Below are 21,543 nucleotides of genomic sequence, written 5' to 3'. Positions count from 1 at the left end.
GTGAGCTCACGAGTGCTTTATTATATAAAACAGTGGGAAAACAACACGAGCGGCCCCACTTTGGTGTTCAGATATTTTGGGGGGGGGGGGTGAGGGACAGGGCCACCCCCACGACCCCTCTGTGTCCCCGTGTGACATCGTGATGGCGTGTCACCTCCGTCCTCGTGGCATGGTGAGTCCACGTGACATCACTACGACGTGTCCTCTCCATCCTCGTGTCACAGTGTGACACGTCTTTGTGTCGTTGTGAGTCCACGTGACATCACTACGACGTGTCCCCTCCATCCTCGTGTCATGGTGAGTCCAAGTGACATCACTACGATGTGTCCCCTCCATCCTCGTGTCATGGTGAGTCCACGTGACATCACAGTGATGTGTCACCTCCATCCTTGTGTCATAGAGTGACACGTCCTTGTGTCGTTGTGAGTCCACGTGACATCACTATGGTGTGTCCTTTCCATCCTCGTGTCATGGTGAGTCCAAGTGACATCACAGTGATGTGTCACCTCCATCCTTGTGTCATAGAGTGACACGTCCTTGTGTCGTTGTGAGTCCACGTGACATCACTATGGTGTGTCCTTTCCATCCTCGTGTCATGGTGAGTCCACGTGACATCACTATTGCGTGTCCTTTCCATCCTCGTGTCATGGAGAAGCCACGTGACATCACAGTGATGTGTCACCTCCATCCTCGTGTCACAGTGCAACACGTCCTTGTGTCATGGTGAGTCCAAGTGACATCACTACGACGTGTCCCCTCCATCCTCATGTCATGGTGAGCCCACGTGACATCACAGTGATGTGTCACCTCCATCCTTGTGTCATAGAGTGACACGTCCTCGTGTCGTTGTGAGTCCACGTGACATCACTATGGTGTGTCCTTTCCATCCTCGTGTCATGGAGAAGCCACATGACATCACAGTGATGTGTCCTGTCCATGCTCATATCGTAGTGTCACACGTTCTTGTGTCATGGTGAGTCCAAGTGACATCACTACGACGTGTCCCCTCCATCCTCATGTCATGGTGAGTCCACGTGACATCACTATGACGTGTCCCCTCCATCCTTGTGTCATGGTGAGTCCGTGTGACATCACAGTGATGTGTCCTGTCCATGCTCATATCGTAGTGTCACACGTTCTTGTGTCATGGTGAGTCCAAGTGACATCACTACGACGTGTCCCCTCCATCCTCATGTCATGGTGAGTCCACGTGACATCACAGTGATGTGTCACCTCCATCCTTGTGTCGTAGTGACACACCCTCGTGTCATGGTGAGTCCACGTGACATCACTATTACGTGTCCCCTCCACCCTCGTGTCATCGTGGTGAGCCCACGTGACATCACGGCGCCATGTCCCCTCCCTTCGGTGTCACTCCATCCCAGGGGGTGTCCCCAACCCCCCCCTCCCCTCCCCTCCCCCCCCCCCCCCAGCCATTAAGAGCACAGCACGTAGGGGGGGGGCACGGGGTGAGACCCCAACCCCAGGAGGGTCCCGGGGGGGCTCCCGTTGCATGGAAGCTCCCTTGGGTGCCTCCTATCGTGGGGGGGGGTCTCTTTGGGGCTGCCCTCCTCGGGGGGAGGGGTCCCTTTGCGGGGGGGGGACAGGTTGGCGTAGGGGCCGCCGGGGGGGTCGTGGGGGGGGGCGATTTGGGGGTGCCCCCTGGGGCAGAGCAGGGCTGAGCCGGGGTCAAACAGCGTGTATTCAAAGCTGGAGGAGGGCGAGGGGTCGCTGGGGGGGGCTGTAGGGGGGGCAGTTGGGGGGGTTTCCAGGGGGGGCTCTTTGCCCTGGGGGGGGGCCACCTCTTCCACAGCGCTGTGTTCTTCTTCCGTGGTCCCTCCGGGGGGGGTCCAAGGTTCCACCACCCCCTGGTACAGCCAGAGCTGGGGGGGGGGAATACGGAGTCAGGCATCAGCATCACCATGAGTGCCCCCCCCTCGAGCCCCCACCCCCCCAGAACCCATCTCATAGGGGGTACCACCCCCCCAAAGCCCCCTCCCCTTATTGAGGTTAGTGCCCCCCCCCATTTGGGGTACATTCCACCACTGAGATAAATGCCCCCCCCCCCCCCTCCACCCCCAAAGGTTCCCCATTGGCTTAGCCCCCCCCCATTGGGGTAACCCCCCCCCAACAACCCCCCTTGAGATAAATGCCCCCCCCTCCCATACTCCCCATTCTGTTAGACCCCTCCCCATTGGGATAACCCCCCCCCCAACAACCCCCCCTTGAGATAAATGCCTCCCCCCCCCATGCTCCCCATTGGCTTAGCACCCCCCCCATTGTGTAGCCCCCCCCCCATTGAGGTAACCCCCCCCCAACAGCCCCCTTGAGATAAATGCCCCCCCCCCCCATGCTCCCCATTGGCTTAGCCCCCCCCCATTGGGGTAACCCCCCCCCCAACAACCCCCATTGAGATAAATGCCCCCCCATGCTCCCAATTGGGTTCACCCCCCCCCATCCTCCCCCCCCACCCCCGAAACACCCCCCTATAAAATTAACCCCCCCAACCCCCCACCGACCCCCCCCCAAATAAAAGTAGAACCTACAACCCCCCCCCCCACCCCCACACCCCATCAGTCCCCCCCCCCCCCAGCACCTCAGCGCCCCCCCCCACCTGAAAATTGCCCCCATAGGCACTGAAGAGACCCTCGAACTCCCTCTCAGGGCCGGGCACCGGCGGCCACAGCTTCTCCTGCAGGGTCCTATGGGACGTGGCCGTGTCACCCCCCCGTGCCCCCCCCGTGCCCCCCCGAATGCCCTCACCCCCCCTTTATCCCCCAACCCACCCATATTCCCCCAAACCCCCATCCCCCAACCCCCCCATTCCCCAAACTACCCCTAATGCCCCCCCGCTGCCCCCCCATGCCCCCCCATCCCCCCTGTGCCCCCCCCGTGCCCCCCCCCCCATGCCCTCACCCCCCCCTTTATCCCCCAACCCCCCCATATTACCCCACCCCCCCATTCCCCCCTACCCCCCCATGCCCCTATCCACCCCTAATGCCCCCCCCCATATTACCCCAGCCCCCCCATTCCCCAAGCCACCCCATAATTCCCCCCCAATGCCCCCCCACCCCCACCCAGTGTCCCCAACCCCCCCATATTCCCCCACCCCCCCCATCCCCCAACCCCCCCATTCCCCAAACTACCCCTAATGCCCCCCCGCTGCCCCCCCCATGCCCCCCCATCCCCCCTGTGTCACCCCCCTGTGCCCCCCCGTGCCCCCCCCAATGCCCTCACCCCCCCTTTATCCCCCAACCCCCCCATATTACCCCACCCCCCCATTCCCCCCTACCCCCCCATCCCCCTATCCACCCCATAATGCCCCCCCCCATATTACCCCAGCCCCCCCATTCCCCAAGCCACCCCATAATTCCCCCCCAATGCCCCCCCACCCCCACCCAGTGTCCCCAACCCCCCCATATTCCCCCACCCCCCCCATCCCCCAACCCCCCCATTCCCCAAACTACCCCTAATGCCCCCCCGCTGCCCCCCCCATACCCCCCCCATCCCCCCTGTGCCCCCCCCGTGCCCCCCCCAATGCCCCCCCCCAACACTCCACCCCCCCTGCCCCCCCCCGGTGCCCTCCTCAAACCCCCCTCCTCCCAACGCCCCCCACTCCCCCAATATCCCCCCATCCCCCCATTGCCCCCTTACCCCCCATTCCCCAAATGCCCCCCCCACTCTGCCCCCCCCGTTCCCCCCCCTGCCCCCCATCCCCCCTATGCCCCCCCCACCCCCCCCAATGCCCCCCACCCCCAATATCCCCCCATCCCCCCATTGCCCAAATGCCCCCCCCACTCTGCCCCCCCCGTGCCCCCCCCGCCCCCCCACCCCCCCTGTGCCACCCCCCCCATCCCTCCCATTGCCCCCTTACCCCTCATTCCCCAAATGCCCCCCCCACTCTGCCCCCCCCGTGCCCCCCCCTTGCCCCCCACCCCCCCTATGCCCCCCCCGCCCTCCCCACTGCCCCCCACCCCCAATATCCCCCCATCCCCCCATTGCCCCCTTACCCCCCATTCCCCAAACCACCCCATAACGCCCCCCCCCACTCCGCCCCCCCCGTGCCCCCCCCCGTGCCCCCCCCGTACCGGCGGTGCCCCAGCAGTGCCAGCAGCCCCAGGCCCAGCAGCAGCAGCGCCAGCAGACAGGACAGCCCCAAAGTCACCGGATCCAAATCTGCGGGCGGCGCTCGGTGACACCCCCAGACCCCCCCCCCCATTGTGCCACCCCATTACCGCAACCCCCCCCATGTCCCCATTCCCCCCCCCATGTCCCCATAGTGCCCCCCCATGACCCCATATTGCCCCCCCCATTCCCCCCCCATGACCCCATATTGCCCCCCATGTCGCCCCCCATAGTGCCCCCCAGTCCCCCCCCTTGTCCCCAATATCCCCCCCATGACCCCACAGTGCCCCCCAATGCCCCCCATGTCCCCATATTGCCCCCCCCCATGACCCCACAGTGCCCCCCAATGCCCCCCATGTCCCCATATTGCCCCCCCCATGTCCCCACAGTGCCCCCCAATGCCCCCCCATGTCCCCATTCCCCCCCCATGTCCCCATATTGCCCCCCATGTCCCCCCCCACGACCCCATATTGCCCCCCAATGCCCTCCATGTCCCCATATTGCCCCCCGTGCCCCCCCCATTCCCCCCCCATGTCCCCATAGTGCCCCCCCACAACCCCATATTGCCCCCCATGTCCCCATATTGCCCCCCCATGTCCCCATAGTGCCCCCCCACGACCCCATATTGCCCCCCATGTCCCCCCCCATGACCCCATATTGCCCCCCCATGCCCCATATTGCCTCCCATGTCCCCCCCCACGACCCCATATTTCCCCCCAGTGCCCCCCATGTCCCCATATTGCCCCCCCATCTCCCCCCCCGTGTCCCCATCCCCCCCCATGTCCCCACATTGCCCCCCTATATCCCCATTCCCCCCACCACGACCCCATATTGCCCCCCATGTCCCCCTCCATGACCCCACAGTGTCCCCCAATGCCCCCCCATGTCCCCATAGTGCCTCCCCACGACCCCATATTGCCCCCCATGTCCCCATATTGCCCCCCTATGTCCCCATTCCCCCCCCATGACCCCATATTGCCCCCCAGTGCCCCCCCATGTCCCCATAGTGCCCCCCATGACCTCATATTGCCCCCCCACGACCCCATATTGCCCCTCATGTCCCCCCCCACGACCCCATATTGCCCCCCAATGCCCCCCCATGCCCCCATAGTGCCCCCCCATGACCCCATATTGCCCCCCATGTCCCCCCCCATGTCCCCACAGTGCCCCCCAATGCCCGCCCATGCCCCCATATTGCCCCCCCATGCCCCCATATTGCCCCCCTACGACCCCACAGTGCCCCCCATGTCCCCCCCCACGACCCCATATTGCCCCCCATGTCCCCCCCACGACCCCATGTTGCCCCCCTATGTCCCCATATTGCCCCCCAGTGCCCCCCATGTCCCCATATTGCCCCCCCACGACCCCATATTGCCCCCCAGTGCCCCCCATGTCCCCATATTGCCCCCCCATGTCCCCCCCCGTGTCCCCACCCCCCCCACGCCCCCATATTTCCCCCCATATCCCCCCCCAGCACCCCACAGTCGCCCCCAATCCCCCTTTCCCCCCCATACCTCACACCCCCGCCCCCCCCCGCCCCCCCCCGCCCCCCCCATTACCCGGGTCGGTGATGGCGGTGCCCGGTTCGGACCAGGGGCTCCAGAACCCCCCGTAGCTCAGCCCGTCGGGTCGGACCCGAACCCGCACGGTGTAGGGGGTGCGACCCCTCAGAGCCCCCACCCGCTGCTCGAGGCGGCCGACCGGGACCCCCACCTGGGGGGGGGGGAGAAGAGGGGGGGGGTCACGAGGGGTAAATGGAGAGGAGGGGGGGGTTGGGGGGGGGTCCCGGCCATGGGGGGTGTCGTATGAGGGGGTGGGAGGGGGATGGGGGGGGGGATAGGAGGGGGATGGGGGGGTGGGGGGGGGATTGGGGGGAGGTTGGGATGGGGGGGGGGATAGGAGGGGGTGGGGGGTGGGAGGGGTGGGGGGGGGATGGGGGGAGATGGGACGGGGGGAGGGGATAGGAGGGGGTGGGGGGGTGGGGGAGTGGGGGGGGAGGTTGGGATGGTTGGGGGGGTGGGGGAGGGATAGGAGGGGGCGGGGGGGAATGGGGGGAGATGGGGGGGAGGGGAGGGGATAGGAGGGAGTGGGGGGGTGGGGGGGATGGGGGAGTTTGGGATGGGGGGGGAGGGATAGGAGGGGGTGGGGAGGGATGGGGGAGTGGGGGGGGGGAGGTTGGGATGGTTGGGGGGGGGATAGGAGGGGGTGGGGGGGGATGGGGGGAGATGGGAGGGGGGAGGGGATAGGAGGGGGTGGGGGGGTGGGGGGAATGGGGGGGAGGTTGGGGTGGGGGGGGGATAGGAAGGGAGTGGGGGGGGATGGGGGAGTGGGGGGGGGAGGTTGGGATGGAGGGGGGATGGGGGAGTGGGGGGGGATGGGGGGGAGGTTGGGATGGTGGGGGGGAATAGGAGGGGGTGGGGGGTGGGGGGGGGATAGGAAGGGATGGGGGGGGTGGGGGGCGATAGAAGGGGATGGGGGGGTGGGGGGGGGAAGAGGGGGGGATGGGGGGAAGGTTAGGATGGTGGGGGGGAAAGGTGGGGGTGAGGGGCGATGGGGGAGTAGGAGAGGGGGGATGGGGAGGGATGTTGGGATGGGGGGGGGATAGGAGGGGGTGGGGGGAGATGGGGGAGTGGGGGGGGGGAGGTTGGGATGGTGGGGGGGATGGGGAAGTTGGGGGGGGTGGGGGGGGATAGGAGGGGGTGGAGGAGGTGGGGGGGTGGGGGGGGAGGTTGGAATGGGGGGGGGGATAGAAGGAGGTGGAGAAGGTGGGGGGGGGGATTGGGGGAGATGGGGGGAGATGGGAGGGGGGAGGGGATAGGAGGGGGTGGGGAGGGATGGGGGAGTAGGGGGGGGGATGGGGGGGAAGTTTAGGATGGGGGGGGATGGGGGAGTGGGGGGGTGGGATGGTGGGGGGGGATAGGAGGGGGTGGGGGGGGATGGGGGAGTAGGGGGGGGGATGGGGGGGAAGTTTAGGATGGGGGGGGATGGGGGAGTGGGGGGGTGGGATGGTGGGGGGGGATAGGAGGGGGTGGGGGGGGATGGGGGATTTGGGGGGGGGATGGGGTGGAGGTTGGGATGGTGGGGGTGGGTAGGAGGGGGTGTAGCAGGTGGGGGGGGGATGGGGGGAGAGATTAGGATGGTGGGGGGGGATAGGAGGAGATGGGGGGGTGGGAGAGGGAGGATGGGGGGGGGAAGGCTAGGATGATGGGGGGGGATAGGAGGGGGGTGGGAGGTGGGGGGGGTGGGGGGGAGGTTAGGGTGGTGGGGGGGGGATTGGAGGGAATGGGGGGGTGGGGGGACAGGAGGATGGAGGGGGTGGAGGGAAATAGGAGAGGGTGGGGGGGTAGGAGGGGATGGGGGGGGGAGGAGGAGGTGGGGGGGTTAGGAGGGTGGGGGGGGGATAGGAGGGGGTGGGGGGGTAGGAGGGGGGGTTGGGGGGGTGGGGATGGAGATGTTATGAGGGTGGGGGGGGAGATAGGAGGGGGTGGGGGGGGATTGGGGGGGGTTAGGGAAGGATGAAGAGTGGGGGGGGTGGGGGGGGCATAAGGGGGGGTTAGAAAGGGGTGGGGGGGTAGAAGGGGGAGATTGAAATGGGGGGGGCTTAGGAGGGGGTGGGGGGGGTAGGAAAGGGTGGGGGGGGCAGGGAAGTGGGGGGGGCTAGGAAGGGATGGGGGGGGATGGGATGGGGGGGGGATGGGGGGGGGTTAGAAAGGGGTGGGGGGGGATTGATGGGGGTGGGGGGGGGTAGGAGGGGGAGATTGAAAGGGGGGGGGCATAGGAGGGGGTGGGGGGGGGCAGGAAAGGGAGGGGGGGTCTAGGAAGGGATGGGGGGGTATAGGGGGGGATGGGGGTGATGGGATGCAGTGGGGGGGGTGGGAGGGGGTTGGGGGGGGGTCTTACCGTGCGGGGGGGGGTCTTACCGTGCGGGGGGGCAGCCCCGGGGCCTGCAGGAGCAGCTCGTAGACGAGGCTGGACTCCAGGTAGGGGTTGGGGGGGGGCTGCCAGCGGACGCACAGCTGGCCGGGAGCCCCCCCCGAAATCACCGAGACGTTGTGGGGGGCAGAGAGCAGAACTGCGGGGAGGGGGGGAGGGGGGTTATAGGGGATATGGGATATGGGGGGTATTTAGGGGATGTGGGGGATATGGGGGATGGGGGGGTATTGGGATATGGGGGGTGTGGGGGGCTATATAGGGGATATGGGGGATATGGGATATGGGGGGTATTTAGGGGATGTGGGGGATATGGGGGATGTGGGGGTATTGGGATATGGGGGGATATGGGGGGTGTGGGGGGCTATATAGGGGATATAGGGGATATGGGGATATGGGGGCTATATAGGGGATATGGGGGGATGTGGGGGATATGGGGGATTTGGGGATGTGGGGGTATATAGGGGATATAGGGGAATATGGGGGATGTGGGGATATGGGGGGGGATATGGGGGGTGGGGGGTATTGGGATATGGGGGATGTGGGGGTTGTGGGGGATGTAGGGGATGTGGGGGGGTATATAGGGGATATAGGGGATATGGGGATATGGGGGGGTATATAGGGGATATGATGGCTGTGGGGGATTTGGGGGTTATGGGGGGATGTGGGGATATGGGGGATATGAGGAAGTGGGGGATATGGGGGATATGGGGGGGATGTGGGGATTTGGGGGGATGTGGGGACGTGGATATGGGGCCATGGATATATGGATATGGGATCATGGCTATAGGGCCGTGGCTATGGGGCAGGACGCAGCTCCCCGTCCCCGCCCCAAACCCCAAATACCCCACATCCCATAACCCCATAACCCTATATAACCTATATACCCTATACACCCCATAACCCCATAACCCCACACACCCCATAACCCCATAACCCCACAACCCTATATACCCCACACACCCCATAAATCTATATACCCTATATACCCTATACACCCCATAACCCCACACACCCCACACACCCCATAACCCCACACCCCATAACCCCATAACCCTATATACCTCACAACCCTACAACCCCACACACCCCCATAACCCCATAACCCTATATACCCCATACACCCCACACACCCCACAACCCCATAACCCCATAACCTGAAACCCCACAACCCCACACACCCCATAACCCCATAACCCTATATACCCCACAACCCTACAACCCCACACACCCCCATAACCCCATAACCCTATATACCCTATATGCCCTATACACCCCACAACCCCATAACCCCATAACCCCATACACCCAACAACCCCACACACCCCACAACCCCACAACCCCACACACCCCATTACCCCATAACCCCATAACCCCACACACCCCATAACCCCATAACCCAATATACCCCCCACACCCCATAACCCCATAACCCCATACATCCCATAACCCCACACACCCCACAACCCCATAACCCCACAACCCCACACCCCATAACCCCATAACCCCATAACCCCATAACCCCACACACCCCATAACCCCATTACCCCACAACCCCATAACCCCACAACCCCATAACCCCATAACCCTATATACCCTATATACCCTATACACCCCATAACCCCACAACCCTACAACCCCACAACCCCATAACCCCACACACCCCATAACCCCACACACCCCACACACTCCACAACCCCATAACCCCATAACCCCAAAACCCAACAACCCCACAACCCCATAACCCCATAACCCCATAACCCCATAACCCCACACACCCCATAACCCTATATACCCTATATACCCTATACACCCCATAACCCCACACACCCCACAACCCCACAACCCCATAACCCCATAACCCCACACACCCCACACACCCCACAACCCCACACACCCTACACACCCCACAACCCCACACCCCATAACCCCATAACCCCAAAACCCAACAACCCCACAACCCCACACATCCCATAACCCCATAACCCCACACACCCCATAACCCTATATACCCTATATCCCCTATACACCCCACAACCCCATAGCCCCACACACCCCACAACCCCACAACCCCACAACCCCATAACCCCATAACCCCACACACCCCATAACCCCATAACCATATATACCCCACACAACCCACACACCCCACAACCCCCCACACCCCACAACCCCACACTCCATAACCCCATACACCCCACAACCCCATACACCCCATAACCCCACACACCCCATAACCCCATAACCCCACACACCCCCATAACCCCACAATCCCATAACCCCATACACCCTATACATCCCATAACCCCACAACCCCATAACCCCATAACCCCACACACCCCATAACCCCACACACCCCATAACCCCATAACCCCATACACCCCATAACCCCATAACCCCACACACCCCATAACCCCACACACCCCATAACCCCATACACCCCATAACCCCATAACCCCATAACCCCATAACCCCACACACCCCATAACCACATAACCCCATACACCCCATAACCCCATAACCCCATAACCCCATAACCCCATAACCCTATATACCCTATACACCCCACAACCCCATAACCCCATAACCCCAAACCCCATAACCCCACACACCCCCATAACCCCACACACCCCCATAACCCCACAACCCCATAACCCCATACACCCTATATACCCTATATACCCTATACACCCCACAACCCCATAACCCCATAACCCCATAACCCCATAACCCCATAACCCCACAACCCCACAACCCCATAACCCCATAACCCCATACACCCTATACACCCCATAACCCCATAACCCCACACACCCCATAACCCCACACACCCCATAACCCCATAACCCCACAACCCCATAACCCCATAACCCCATACACCCTATACACCCCACAACCCCACAACCCCATAACCCCATACACCCCATAACCCCATACACCCTATACACCCCATAACCCCACACACCCCATAACCCCATAACCCTATATACCCCACAACCCTACAACCCCACACACCCCATAACCCCATAACCCAATATACCCCACACACCCCATAACCCCACAACCCCACACCCCATAACCCTATAACCCCACAACCCCACAACCCCACAACCCCATAACCCCATAACCCCACACACCCCACAACCCCATAACCCCATAACCCCATAACCCCACACACCCCACAACCCCATAACCCCACACACCCCATAACCCCACAACCCCATAACCCCATAACCCCACACACCCCATAACCCCACACACCCCACAACCCCATAACCCCACACACCCCATAACCCCACAACCCCATAACCCCATAACCCCATACACCCCACAACCCCACAACCCCACCCCCCCGCCCCCCACGCACCCACTTGCTCGACGAACACCGTCCTGCGGAGCAGCGCCGCGCCGCCCCCTGCCGGCTGCACCCGGAGCTGCAGCGGCACGAAGGCGACGGCGGCGCTGTTGGGCAGCGCGCACCAGAAACGGGAACCCGCGGCGCGGCGGCGCGACGACAGCGGGCAGCGCTGCCACGGCTCCGAGCTGCGGGGCGGCGCGGGGTTATGGGGGGGGGGTTATGGGGTTATGGGGTTATGGGGTTATGGGGTGTATGGGGTTATGGGGTTATAGGGCGTATATAGGGCGTATGGGGTTATAGGGTGTATGGGGGTATGGGGTTATAGGGGGTATAGGGCGTGTATAGGGCGTATGGGGTTATGGGGTTATAGGGGGTATAGGGCGTATATAGGGCGTATGGGGTTATGGGGTTATAGGGGGTATAGGGCGTATATAGGGCGTATGGGGTTATGGGGTTATAGGGGGTATGGGGTTATGGGGTGTATGGGGTTATGGGGTTATAGGGGGTATAGGGCGTGTATAGGGCGTATGGGGTTATGGGGTTATAGGGGGTATAGGGCGTGTATAGGGCGTATGGGGTTATGGGGTTATGGGGTTATGGGGTTATAGGGGGTTATGGGGTTATGGGGTTATGGGGTTATGGGGTGTATGGGGTTATAGGGTGTATGGGGTTATGGGGTTATAGGGTGTATGGGGTTATGGGGTGTGAGGGGTTATGGGGTTATAGGGGGTGTATGGGGTTATGGGGGGTGTGGGGTTATAGGGCGTATATAGGGCGTATGGGGTTATAGGGTGTATGGGGTTATGGGGTTATAGGGGGTATGGGGTTATGGGGTGTATGGGGTTATAGGGCGTATGGGGTTATGGGGTTATAGGGTGTATGGGGTTATGGGGTGTGAGGGGTTATGGGGTTATAGGGGGTGTATGGGGTTATGGGGTTATGGGGGGTATAGGGCGTATATAGGGTGTATGGGGTTATGGGGTGTATGGGGTTATGGGGTTATAGGGGGTATAGGGTGTGTATAGGGCGTATGGGGTTATGGGGTTATACGGTGTATGGGGTTATGGGGTGTATGGGGCGTATATAGGGTGTATGGGGTTATGGGGTGTATGGGCGTGTATAGGGTGTATGGGGTTATGGGGTGTGAGGGGTTATGGGGTTATAGGGGGTGTATGGGGTTATAGGGGGTGTGGGGTTATGGGGTGTGTATGGGGTGTGTGGGGTTATGGGGTTATAGGGGGTATAGGGCGTATATAGGGTGTATGGGGTGTATGGGGTTATAGGGTGTATGGGGTTATGGGGTGTATGGGGTGTGTGGGGTGTGTATAGGGTGTATGGGGTTATAGAGGGTGTGGGGTTATAGGGTGTATGGGGTTATGGGGTGTATGGGGCGTATGGGGTTATGGGGTTATAGGGGGTATAGGGCGTATATAGGGTGTATGGGGTTATAGGGTGTATGGGGTGTATGGGGTTATAGGGTGTATGGGGTTATGGGGTGTATGGGGTGTATGGGGTGTGTGGGGTGTGTATAGGGTGTATGGGGTTATAGAGGGTGTGGGGTTATAGGGGGTGTGGGGCGTATATAGGGCGTATGGGGTTATGGGGTTATAGGGGGTATAGGGCGTGTATAGGGTGTATGGGGTTATAGGGTGTATGGGGTTATAGGGGGTGTGGGGTTATAGGGGGTGTGGGGTGTATGGGGTGTATGGGGTGTATGGGCTTATAGGGTGTATGGGGTGTATGGGGGTATGGGGTTATAGGGTGTGTATGGGGTGTATGGGGTGTATAGGGGTATGGGGTGTATATAGGGTGTATGGGGTTATAGGGTGTATGGGGGGTGTATAGGGTGTATGGGGTGTATGGGGGTATGGGGTTATGGGGTTATGGGGTGTATGGGGTTATAGGGTGTATGGGGTTATGGGGTTATAGGGTGTGTATGGGGTGTATGGGGTGTATGTAGGGTGTATGGGGTTATAGGGGGTGTGGGGGGTGTATGGGGTTATAGGGTGTATGGGGTTATAGGGTGTATGGGGTTATAGGGTGTATATAGGGTGTATGGGGTGTATGGGGGTATGGTGTGTATGGGGTTATAGGGTGTGTATAGGGTGTATGGGGTGTATGGGGTTATAGGGTGTATGGGGTGTATGGGGTGTATGGGGTTATGGGGTGTATGGGGTTATAGGGTGTGTATGGGGTTATGGGGTGTATGGGGTGTATGGGGTTATAGGGTGTGTATGGGGTTATGGGGTGTATGGGGGGTGTTTAGGGTGTATATAGGGTGTATGGGGTGTATAGGGTGTATAGGGTGTATATAGGGCATATGGGGGTATGGGGGTATGGGGTGTGTGGGGTTATGGGGTGTATGGGGTGCATGGGGTTATGGGGTGTGAGGCGTTATGGAGTGTATGGGGTTATGGAGTTATGGGGTGTGTGGGGTTATGGGGTGTGGGGTTATGGGGTTATGGGTGTGTGGGGTTAAGGGGTGTAGAGGGTGTATATAGGGTGTATGGGGTTATGGGGCTATGGGGTTATGGGGTATATAGGGCTTATATAGGGCGTATGGGGTGTGTGGGGTTATGGGGTTATGGGGTGTGGGGTTATGGGGTGTATGGGATTATGGAGTGTATATAGGGTGTATGGGGTGTATGGGGTTATGGGGTGTGTGGGGTTATGGGGTGTATAGGGTGCATGGGGTTATGGGGTGTATGAGGTTATAGGGTTATGGGGTGTGAGGGGTTATGGGGTGTGTGGGGTTATGGGGTGTGTGGGGCGTGGGGTTATGGGATGTATAGGGTGTATATAGGGTGTATGGGGTTATGGGGTGTATGGGGTTACGGGGTGTATATAGGGTATATAGGGTGTGGGGGGTTATGGGGTGTGCAGTTATGGGGTGTATAGGGTTACAGGGTTATGGCGTGTATGGGGTTATGGGGTTATGGGGCATATATAGGGTATATGGGGTTATGGTGTGTACATAGGTTATATGGGGTTTGTGGGGTGTGTGGGGTTATGGGGTGTGGGGTGGTATATGGGGGGCTCTGGGGGGGTTATAGGGTTGGTATGGGGGGGTTTTGGGGGGTAGGGGATTTGGGGTAGAGATGGGATGGGGGGGTGATGGGGGGATATGGGGTGGGGTGGGGTTGTGGGGTGGGATGTGGGGTGGGGTCAGGAGGGGCTGTGGGGTCGGGGGGGGACGTGGGGGTGGGGGGGGACATTGGGGTCAGGGGGGACTTTGGGGTCAGGGGACGTGGGGGTCAGGACAGTGGGGTCAGGGGGGGATATTGGGGTCATGGGGGTCAATGGGGGACTTTGGGGTCACGTCAGTGGGGTCAGGGGGGATAATGGGGTCAGGGGGCATTGGGGTCAAGGCACATTGGGGTCGTGGGGGTCATTAGGGTCAGGAGGGGCAGTGGGGTCAGGACAGTGGGGTCAGGAGGGAGATAATGGGGTCAGGGTGGGACGTGGGGGTCATGGGGGTCACTGGGGTCATGGGGGCACATTGGGGTCAGGTCAGTGGGGTCAGGGGGGATAATGGGGTCAGAGGGCATTGGGGTCATGGGGGTCGGGGGGTCATTGGTGTCAGGGTGGGATGTGGGGGTCATGGGGGTCATGGGGGTCGGGGGGAACATAGGGGTCAGGGCAGTGGGGTCAGGGGGGGACATTGGGGTCATTGGGGTCAGGGGGTCATTGGGGGGCCAGTGGGGTCATGGGGGGACATTGGGGTCATGGGGGTCATTGGGGTCATGGGGTCACGGTGGGGTCATGGGGGTCATGGTGATGATTTGGGGTCATGGGGGATCAGTGGGGTCATGGGGGGACATTGGGGTCATGGGGGTCATTGGGGTCATTGGGGGCCAGGGGGTCATGGGAGTCATTGGGGTCATTGGGGGTCATTGGGGGGTCAGGGGGGTCATGGGGATCATTGGGGTCAGTGGGGGGTCAGTGGGTCATGGGGGTCATTGGGGGGCCATGGGGTTCATTGGGGGGTCATTGGGGGGTCATGGGGGGTCAGTGGGGTCATGGGGTCATTGGGGTCATTGAGGGCCAGGGGGTCATGGGGGTCATTGGGTCATGGGGGGTCAGTGGGGTCATAGGGGTTACAGGGGGTCATTGTGGTCATGGGGGTCATTGGGGGTCACGGGGGGTCAGTGGGGTCATGGGGGTCACTGGGGTCATTGGAGGTCACGGGGGGTCATTGGGTTCATGGGGGGTCATTGGGGTCACGAGGGTCTTTGGAAGGCATTGGGGTCAGGGTACACCCAGAACAGGGGGGGCAGTGGGGTCACGGCGGGGTCACGGCGGGGTCAGGGGTCAGAGGTCACGGCACGCACTCGAGGCGGAAGTGGAACTGGAAGCGCTGGGGGTCGGGGGGGCCGCTGGTGTCCCAGAAGCACGTCAGGTCGTGCAACAGGCGTGAAAAGCACTTGGGGTCCTGGGGGTCCTGTGCCAGCAGCAGCTCCGCTGGGGGGGAGCACGAGGGGTTTGCACGAGGGGTCGTGCACGGCGTGGGGGGGTCGCACGAGGGTTGGGCACGAGGGTTGTGCGCGTGTGGGGTTTGCACGGGGTTTGCACGGGGGTGTGAGCGTGGGGTTTGCACGAGGCAGTTGCTCATGGGGTTCGCACGAGGGGTGTTGCATAAGGCTGTGAGAGTTGGGGTCTGCACAAGGCTTGTGCTCACGGGGTTTGCACAAGGGTTGTGCATGTGGAGTTTGCACAAGGGGTTTGCACGAGGGTTGTGCATGTGTGGTTTGCACGAGGGGTTGCACAAGGGTGTGGGCATGGGGTTTGCACGAGGGGTTTGCACAAGGGGGTTTGCATGAGGGTTGTGCACAAGGTTTGTGCTCATGGGGTTTGCACGAGGGTTGTGCACAAGGTTTGTGCTCATGGGGTTTGCACGAGGGTTGTGAATGTGGGGTTGGCACGAGGGGGTTGCACCAGGGTGTGAGCATGGGTTTTGCTCGTGGGGTTTACACAAGGGGGTTTGCACAAGGGTTGTGCATGTGGGGTTTGCACAAAGGGGTTGCACGAGGGTGTGAGCATGGGGGTTGCTCGTGGGGTTTGCACAAGGGTTGTGAATGTGGGGTTTGCACGATGGTTGGGCACAAGGGTTGTGAGCGTGGGGTTTGCACAAGGGGGTTGCACAATGTTTATGCACAAGGGTGTAAGCATGGGGTTTGCACGAGGGTTATGCACAAGGGTGTGAGCGTGGGGTTTGCACGAGGGTTGTGCACATGTGGGTTTTGCGTGAGGGGTTTGCACAATGGTGTGAGCATGGGACTTGCACGACGGTTTTGCACAAGGTTTGGGCTCATGGGGTTTGCACAAGGGGGTTGCACAAGGGTGTGAGCATGGGGTTTGAACGACGGGGTTGCTCGGGGGGTTTGCACGAGGGTTGTGCACACGGTTTGCGCTCATGGGGTTTGCACGAGGGTTGTGCAGGTGGGGTTTGCACGAGGGGGTTGCACAAGGGTGTGTGAGTGAGGTTTGCACAAGGGTTGTGCAAAAGCTGTTTGCACTGGAGCAAAGCACGGGGGATTTGCACGAGGGGTGGCACAAAGGATTTGAAGCTGTTGTTCGCACGGGGGCAACACGCAAGGGATTTGCACAAGGGTTTTGCACAGCAGATTTGCACGCATGTGGGTTCACACGGGGGGACGCACGAGAGGTTTTCAAGGTCTACAGATGTTGCTTGCACGGGGATGTTGCACAAGGGTTTTGCACAACAGATTTGCAGCTGGGGTTTATAGCAGTTGCACGGGGGGTTGCACGAGGGGGGCACGTGAACGTTTTGCACGAGGGGGTTGCAAAGAACACAATCCTTCACCCCCCTTTTCTACAGCAGTTGCACAAGCACAGGACCTCTCTCACAACTCCCAGCCCCTTGCACAAGCACTCCCCTTGAACGACTGCATCCCCCTTGCACAAGCACTCTCCTGGCACACTTCTTTTCCTTTGCACAAGCAGCCCCTCTCCACACTTCCCCTTGCACATCAGCTCTCCTAGCTCACTTCCCCTTGCACAAACGCTTCCCCTTGCACGCTTCACCCTCACAGGAAAGCTTTCCCCTTGCACACTTTTCCTTGCACAAGGACCCCAATGCTTTCTCCCCTTGCACACTTCCCTCACACACAAGTGCCCTGAGCACTTCCCCCTTGCACATCAGCTCCCCTTGCACAACCCCCTCCTTGCACATGTTCTCTTTGCACACGTCCCCTTGCACAACCGCTCTCCCTGCACACTCCTCCGTGCACAAACCCCCCTTTTGTCCACCCCCCTTGCACAAGCATCCCCCCCACACATCCTTGCACACGCATGCTCACTTCCACACCTCTCCCTTGCACCAGCACTACCCATGCACAACTGCCCCATTTGCACACTCCCCTTTTGCACAACCACCCCTTATTTGCACAACTGCCCCCCTTCACAACCAACTCCCCCATTTGCACAACAGCACAACAGCCCCCCCCTTTGCACACTCAGCCCTCCCCTTCAGAACCATCTCCCCCCTTTCACGACCACCTGCCACCCTTTGCACAACTGCCCCTTTTACACAACCACAACCACCCCCTTTGCACAACTGCCCCCCCTTTTCACAACCATCTCCCCCCCTTACACAACAGCCCCCTTTTCATGACCACCTTCCCCATTACAGCCCCCCTTGCACAACCACCCCTCTTTGCACAACTGCTCCCACTTTTCACAACCAATTCCCCCTCTACCCCCTTTGCACAACCACCCCCCCTTTGCACACACCCCCCTTGCACAACTGCCCCTTTTTCACGACCACCTGCCCTCCTTTCCAACCCCCCCTTGCACAACCACCCCCCTTTACAACTCTCCCTTGCACAACCGTCCCCGCTTTACACAACTGCCCCCTTTCACGACCACCTTCCTCTCTTTGCACAACCAACCCCCTTTACACGACCCCCTTGCACAACTGCCCCCTTTACACAACCCCCCCCTTTACAACCCTCCCTTGCACAACCACCCCCCATTGCACAACTGCCCCATTTCACAACCACCTCCTCCCCATTGCACAACCACCCCCCCTTTACAACCCCCTTGCACAACCGCTCCTTTGCACAACCATCCCTTTATGACCCCCCCTTTACAACCCCCCCTTACACAACCCCTTGCACAACAGCCCCCTTTTCACAACCACCTCCCCCCCTTTACACAACCACCCCCCCCTTTACGACCCCCCCCACGACCCCCCCTTTTACACCCCCCCTTTACAACCCCCCTTTGCACAACCCCTTGCACAACAGCCCCTTTTTCACAACCACCTCCCCCCCCTTTACACAACCCCCCCTTTACAAACCTCCCTTGCACAACCACCCCCCTTTACACAACCACCCCCCCTTTACGACCCCCCTTTACAACCCCCCCCTCGCACAACACCCCCCTTTTCACGCCCACCTCCCCCCCTTTGCACAACCACCCCCCTTTGCACAACTGCCCTCTTTCACAACCACCTCCCCCCCTTTGCACAACAACCCCCCCTTTACAACTCCCTCTTGCACAACCACCCCTCTTGCACAACTCCCCCCCCTTTACACAACCACCCCCCCTTTACGACCCCCCCCCTTGCACAACAGCCCCCTTGCACAACCACCCCCAACCTTTACGACCCCCCTTTACAACCCCCCCTTGCACAACAACCCCCTTTACACAACCACCCCCCCTTTACGACCCCCCGTTGCACAACCCCTTGCACAACACCCCCCTTTTCACAACCACCTCCCCCCCCTTTACAACCCTCCCTTGCACAACCACCCCCCCTTGCACAACTGCCCCCTTTCACAACCACCTCCCCCCCATTGCACAACCACCCCTTTATGACCCCCCCTTTACAACTCCCCCTTACACAACCACCCCCCTTTACGACCCCCCCCTTTACAGCCCCCCCTTGCACAACCAGCCCCCCCTTACACAACCACCCCCCCTTTACAACCCCCCTTTACGACCCCCCCCTTGCACAACCCCTTGCACAACAGCCCCCTTTTCACGACCACCTCCCCCCCTTTACACAACCACCCCCCCTTTACGACCCCCCCTTGCACAACCCCTTGCACAACAGCCCCCTTGCACAACCACCCCCCCCTTTACGACCCCCCTTTATAACCCCCCCTTGCACAACAACCCCCTTTACACAACCACCCCCCTTTACGACCCCCCCCTCTACAGCCCCCCCTTGCACAACCACCCCCCCTTTACGACCACCCTTTACAACCCCCCTTGCACAACCCCTCGCACAACACCCCCCCCTTTTCACGCCCACCTCCCCCCCCCCTTTACACAACCCCCCCCCCCCCCATTACCTTCCACCTCGAAATCCATGGGGGTCTCTGCGCCCCCCCCCGCTGCAGCCAGGACCCCCCCCAGCACCACCAGCACCCCAGGAGCCGCCATGGTGCCTGAAGGCCCCCCCCCCCCGCACACACTGATAAGGCCCAGCCCCCCCCCCCCCCGATAAGGGCCCCCCCCCCAACACGACACACCCCCCCCCCCGCGGTGTCTGCGCGGTGCTGATAACGGACCCCCCCGGATGGGAAAAAGGGGGGGGGGAGAAATAAGGCTGGAGGCGGAGGGGGGGGGGGGGGGGGCAGGGTTTTAATGGAGGGAATGGGGGGGGGGGGAGCGATTGGGGGGGACTGGGAATAACTGGGAGGGACTGGGAGGCACTGGGAGCAACTGGGGGGGGGCACTGGGAGAGACTGGGGGGGACACTGGGCGAACCTGGGGGGGGACTGGGAGAAACTGGTGGATACTGGGAGTGACTGGGGGGGTACTGGAATAACTGGGGGGGGCACTGGGAGTGACTGGGGGGGAACTGGGAGAGACTGGGGGGGACACTGGGAGAAACTGGGGGGGGCACTGGGAGAAACTGGGGGGGGACTGGGAGCAACTGGGGGGTACTGGGAGAGACTGGGGGGCACTGGGGATGACTGGGGGGGGCAGTGGGAGAAACGGGGGGGGCACTGGGAGAGACTGGGAGCAACTGGGGGGGGGTAATGGGAGTAACTGGGGGGCACTGGAGGAGACTGGGGGGCACTGGGAGGAACTGGGAGATACTGGGAGTGACTGGGGGGCACTGGGGGTGACTGGGGGGGAACTGGGAGAGACTGGGGGGCACTGGGAGTGACTGGGGGGGTACTGGAATAACTGGGGGGGGCACTGGGAGAAACGGGCGGCCATTGGGAGAAACTGGGGGGGGTACTGGGAATAACTGGGGGGCACTGGGAACGACTGGGAGGCACTGGGAATAACTGGGGGGGGTACTGGGAGAAACTGGGGGGGTACTGGGAATAACTGGGGGGGGTACTGGGAGAGACTGGGAGCAACTGGGGGGGGTAATGGGAGTAACTGGGGGGCACTGGGGGAGACTGGGGGGCACTGGGAGGAACTGGGAGATACTGGGAGTGACTGGAGGGCACTGGGAGTGACTGGGGGGGAACTGGGAGAGACTGGGAGGCACTGGGAGCAACTGGGGGGGACACTGGGAGAGACTGGGGGGTACTGGGAGAAACTGGTGGATACTGGGAGTGACTGGGGGGGTACTGGGAATAACTGGGGGGGGCACTGGGAGAGACTGGGGGGCACTGGGGGTGACTGGGGGGGTACTGGGAGAAACGGGGGGGGCACTGGGAATAACTAGAGGGGGCAGTGGGAGAAACGGGGGGCACTGGGAGAGACTGGGAGCAACTGGGGGGGGTAATGGGAGTAACTGGGGGGCACTGGGGGAGACTGGGGGGCACTGGGAGGAACTGGGGGGTACTGGGATTGAATTGGGGGGGGCACTGGGAGCGACTGGTGGATACTGGGAGAGACTGGGGGGGGAAGTGGGAGCGACTGGTGGATACTGGGAGTAACTGGGTGATACTGGGAGTGACTGGGAGGGGGCAGTGGGGAGTAACTGGGGGGTACTGGGAGCAACTGGGGGGGGAACTGGGAGCGACTGGTGGATACTGGGAGTAACTGGGGGGGGCACTGGGAGAGACTGGGGGGGGGCAGTGGGGAGTAACTGGGTGATACTGGGAGTTACTGGGGGGGCACTGGGAGCGACTGGGCGGTACTGGGAGGCAGTGGGGCTCAGCAGGATGGGGGTCCCTGGGTGGGTGATGGGGGGG

At 61.7% G+C, this 21,543-nt stretch overlaps 1 protein-coding gene across 3 annotated transcripts; it reads right to left on the bottom strand.

Moving 5' to 3' along the window:
• Position 1: 1 nt before the first annotated feature.
• Positions 2-19,841, bottom strand: EPOR (erythropoietin receptor). Of its 3 annotated transcripts, none has more exons than XM_090128609.1 (7): positions 19,735-19,841; positions 15,745-15,874; positions 11,423-11,598; positions 8,046-8,197; positions 5,685-5,838; positions 2,615-2,702; positions 2-1,883 (listed from the first exon to the last, which is right to left on the bottom strand). In XM_090128609.1, exons 1-7 carry the CDS (start codon positions 19,823-19,825, stop codon positions 1,343-1,345), a joined length of 1,332 nt encoding a protein of 443 aa, XP_089984735.1. In that variant the 5' UTR covers positions 19,826-19,841; the 3' UTR covers positions 2-1,342. The 3 variants fall into 3 exon arrangements, with proteins under 3 accessions (XP_089984735.1, XP_089984733.1, XP_089984734.1); XM_090128608.1 differs by lacking the exon at positions 19,735-19,841 and adding an exon at positions 4,089-4,176 and having other exon boundaries at positions 1,415-1,883; positions 15,745-16,246; XM_090128607.1 differs by lacking the exon at positions 19,735-19,841 and having other exon boundaries at positions 15,745-16,246.
• Positions 19,842-21,543: the final 1,702 nt, after the last annotated feature.

Source organism: Phasianus colchicus, chromosome 34, assembly GCF_987193195.1.
Source record: "Phasianus colchicus chromosome 34, bPhaCol1.hap1.1, whole genome shotgun sequence".
NCBI lineage: Eukaryota > Metazoa > Chordata > Aves > Galliformes > Phasianidae > Phasianus > Phasianus colchicus.
The sequence above is the reverse complement of the archived record's forward strand: the minus strand, read 5'-3'. Positions and strand labels throughout refer to the sequence as shown.

Bases quoted from the DNA above. Each gene is read 5' to 3' on its own strand.
- EPOR (XM_090128607.1), bottom strand. From the start codon at position 16,193: ATGCCCACACCCTTGTGCAACCCCTCGTGCAAACCACACATGCACAAC. The intron at 2,703-5,684 runs GTAATGGGGGGG...CACGTCCCATAG, and splicing joins CACCGCCATCACCGACCCGG to GACCCTGCAGGAGAAGCTGT. The intron at 1,884-2,614 runs GTGGGGGGGGGC...CCCCCCCCCCAG, and splicing joins CCTATGGGGGCAATTTTCAG to CTCTGGCTGTACCAGGGGGT.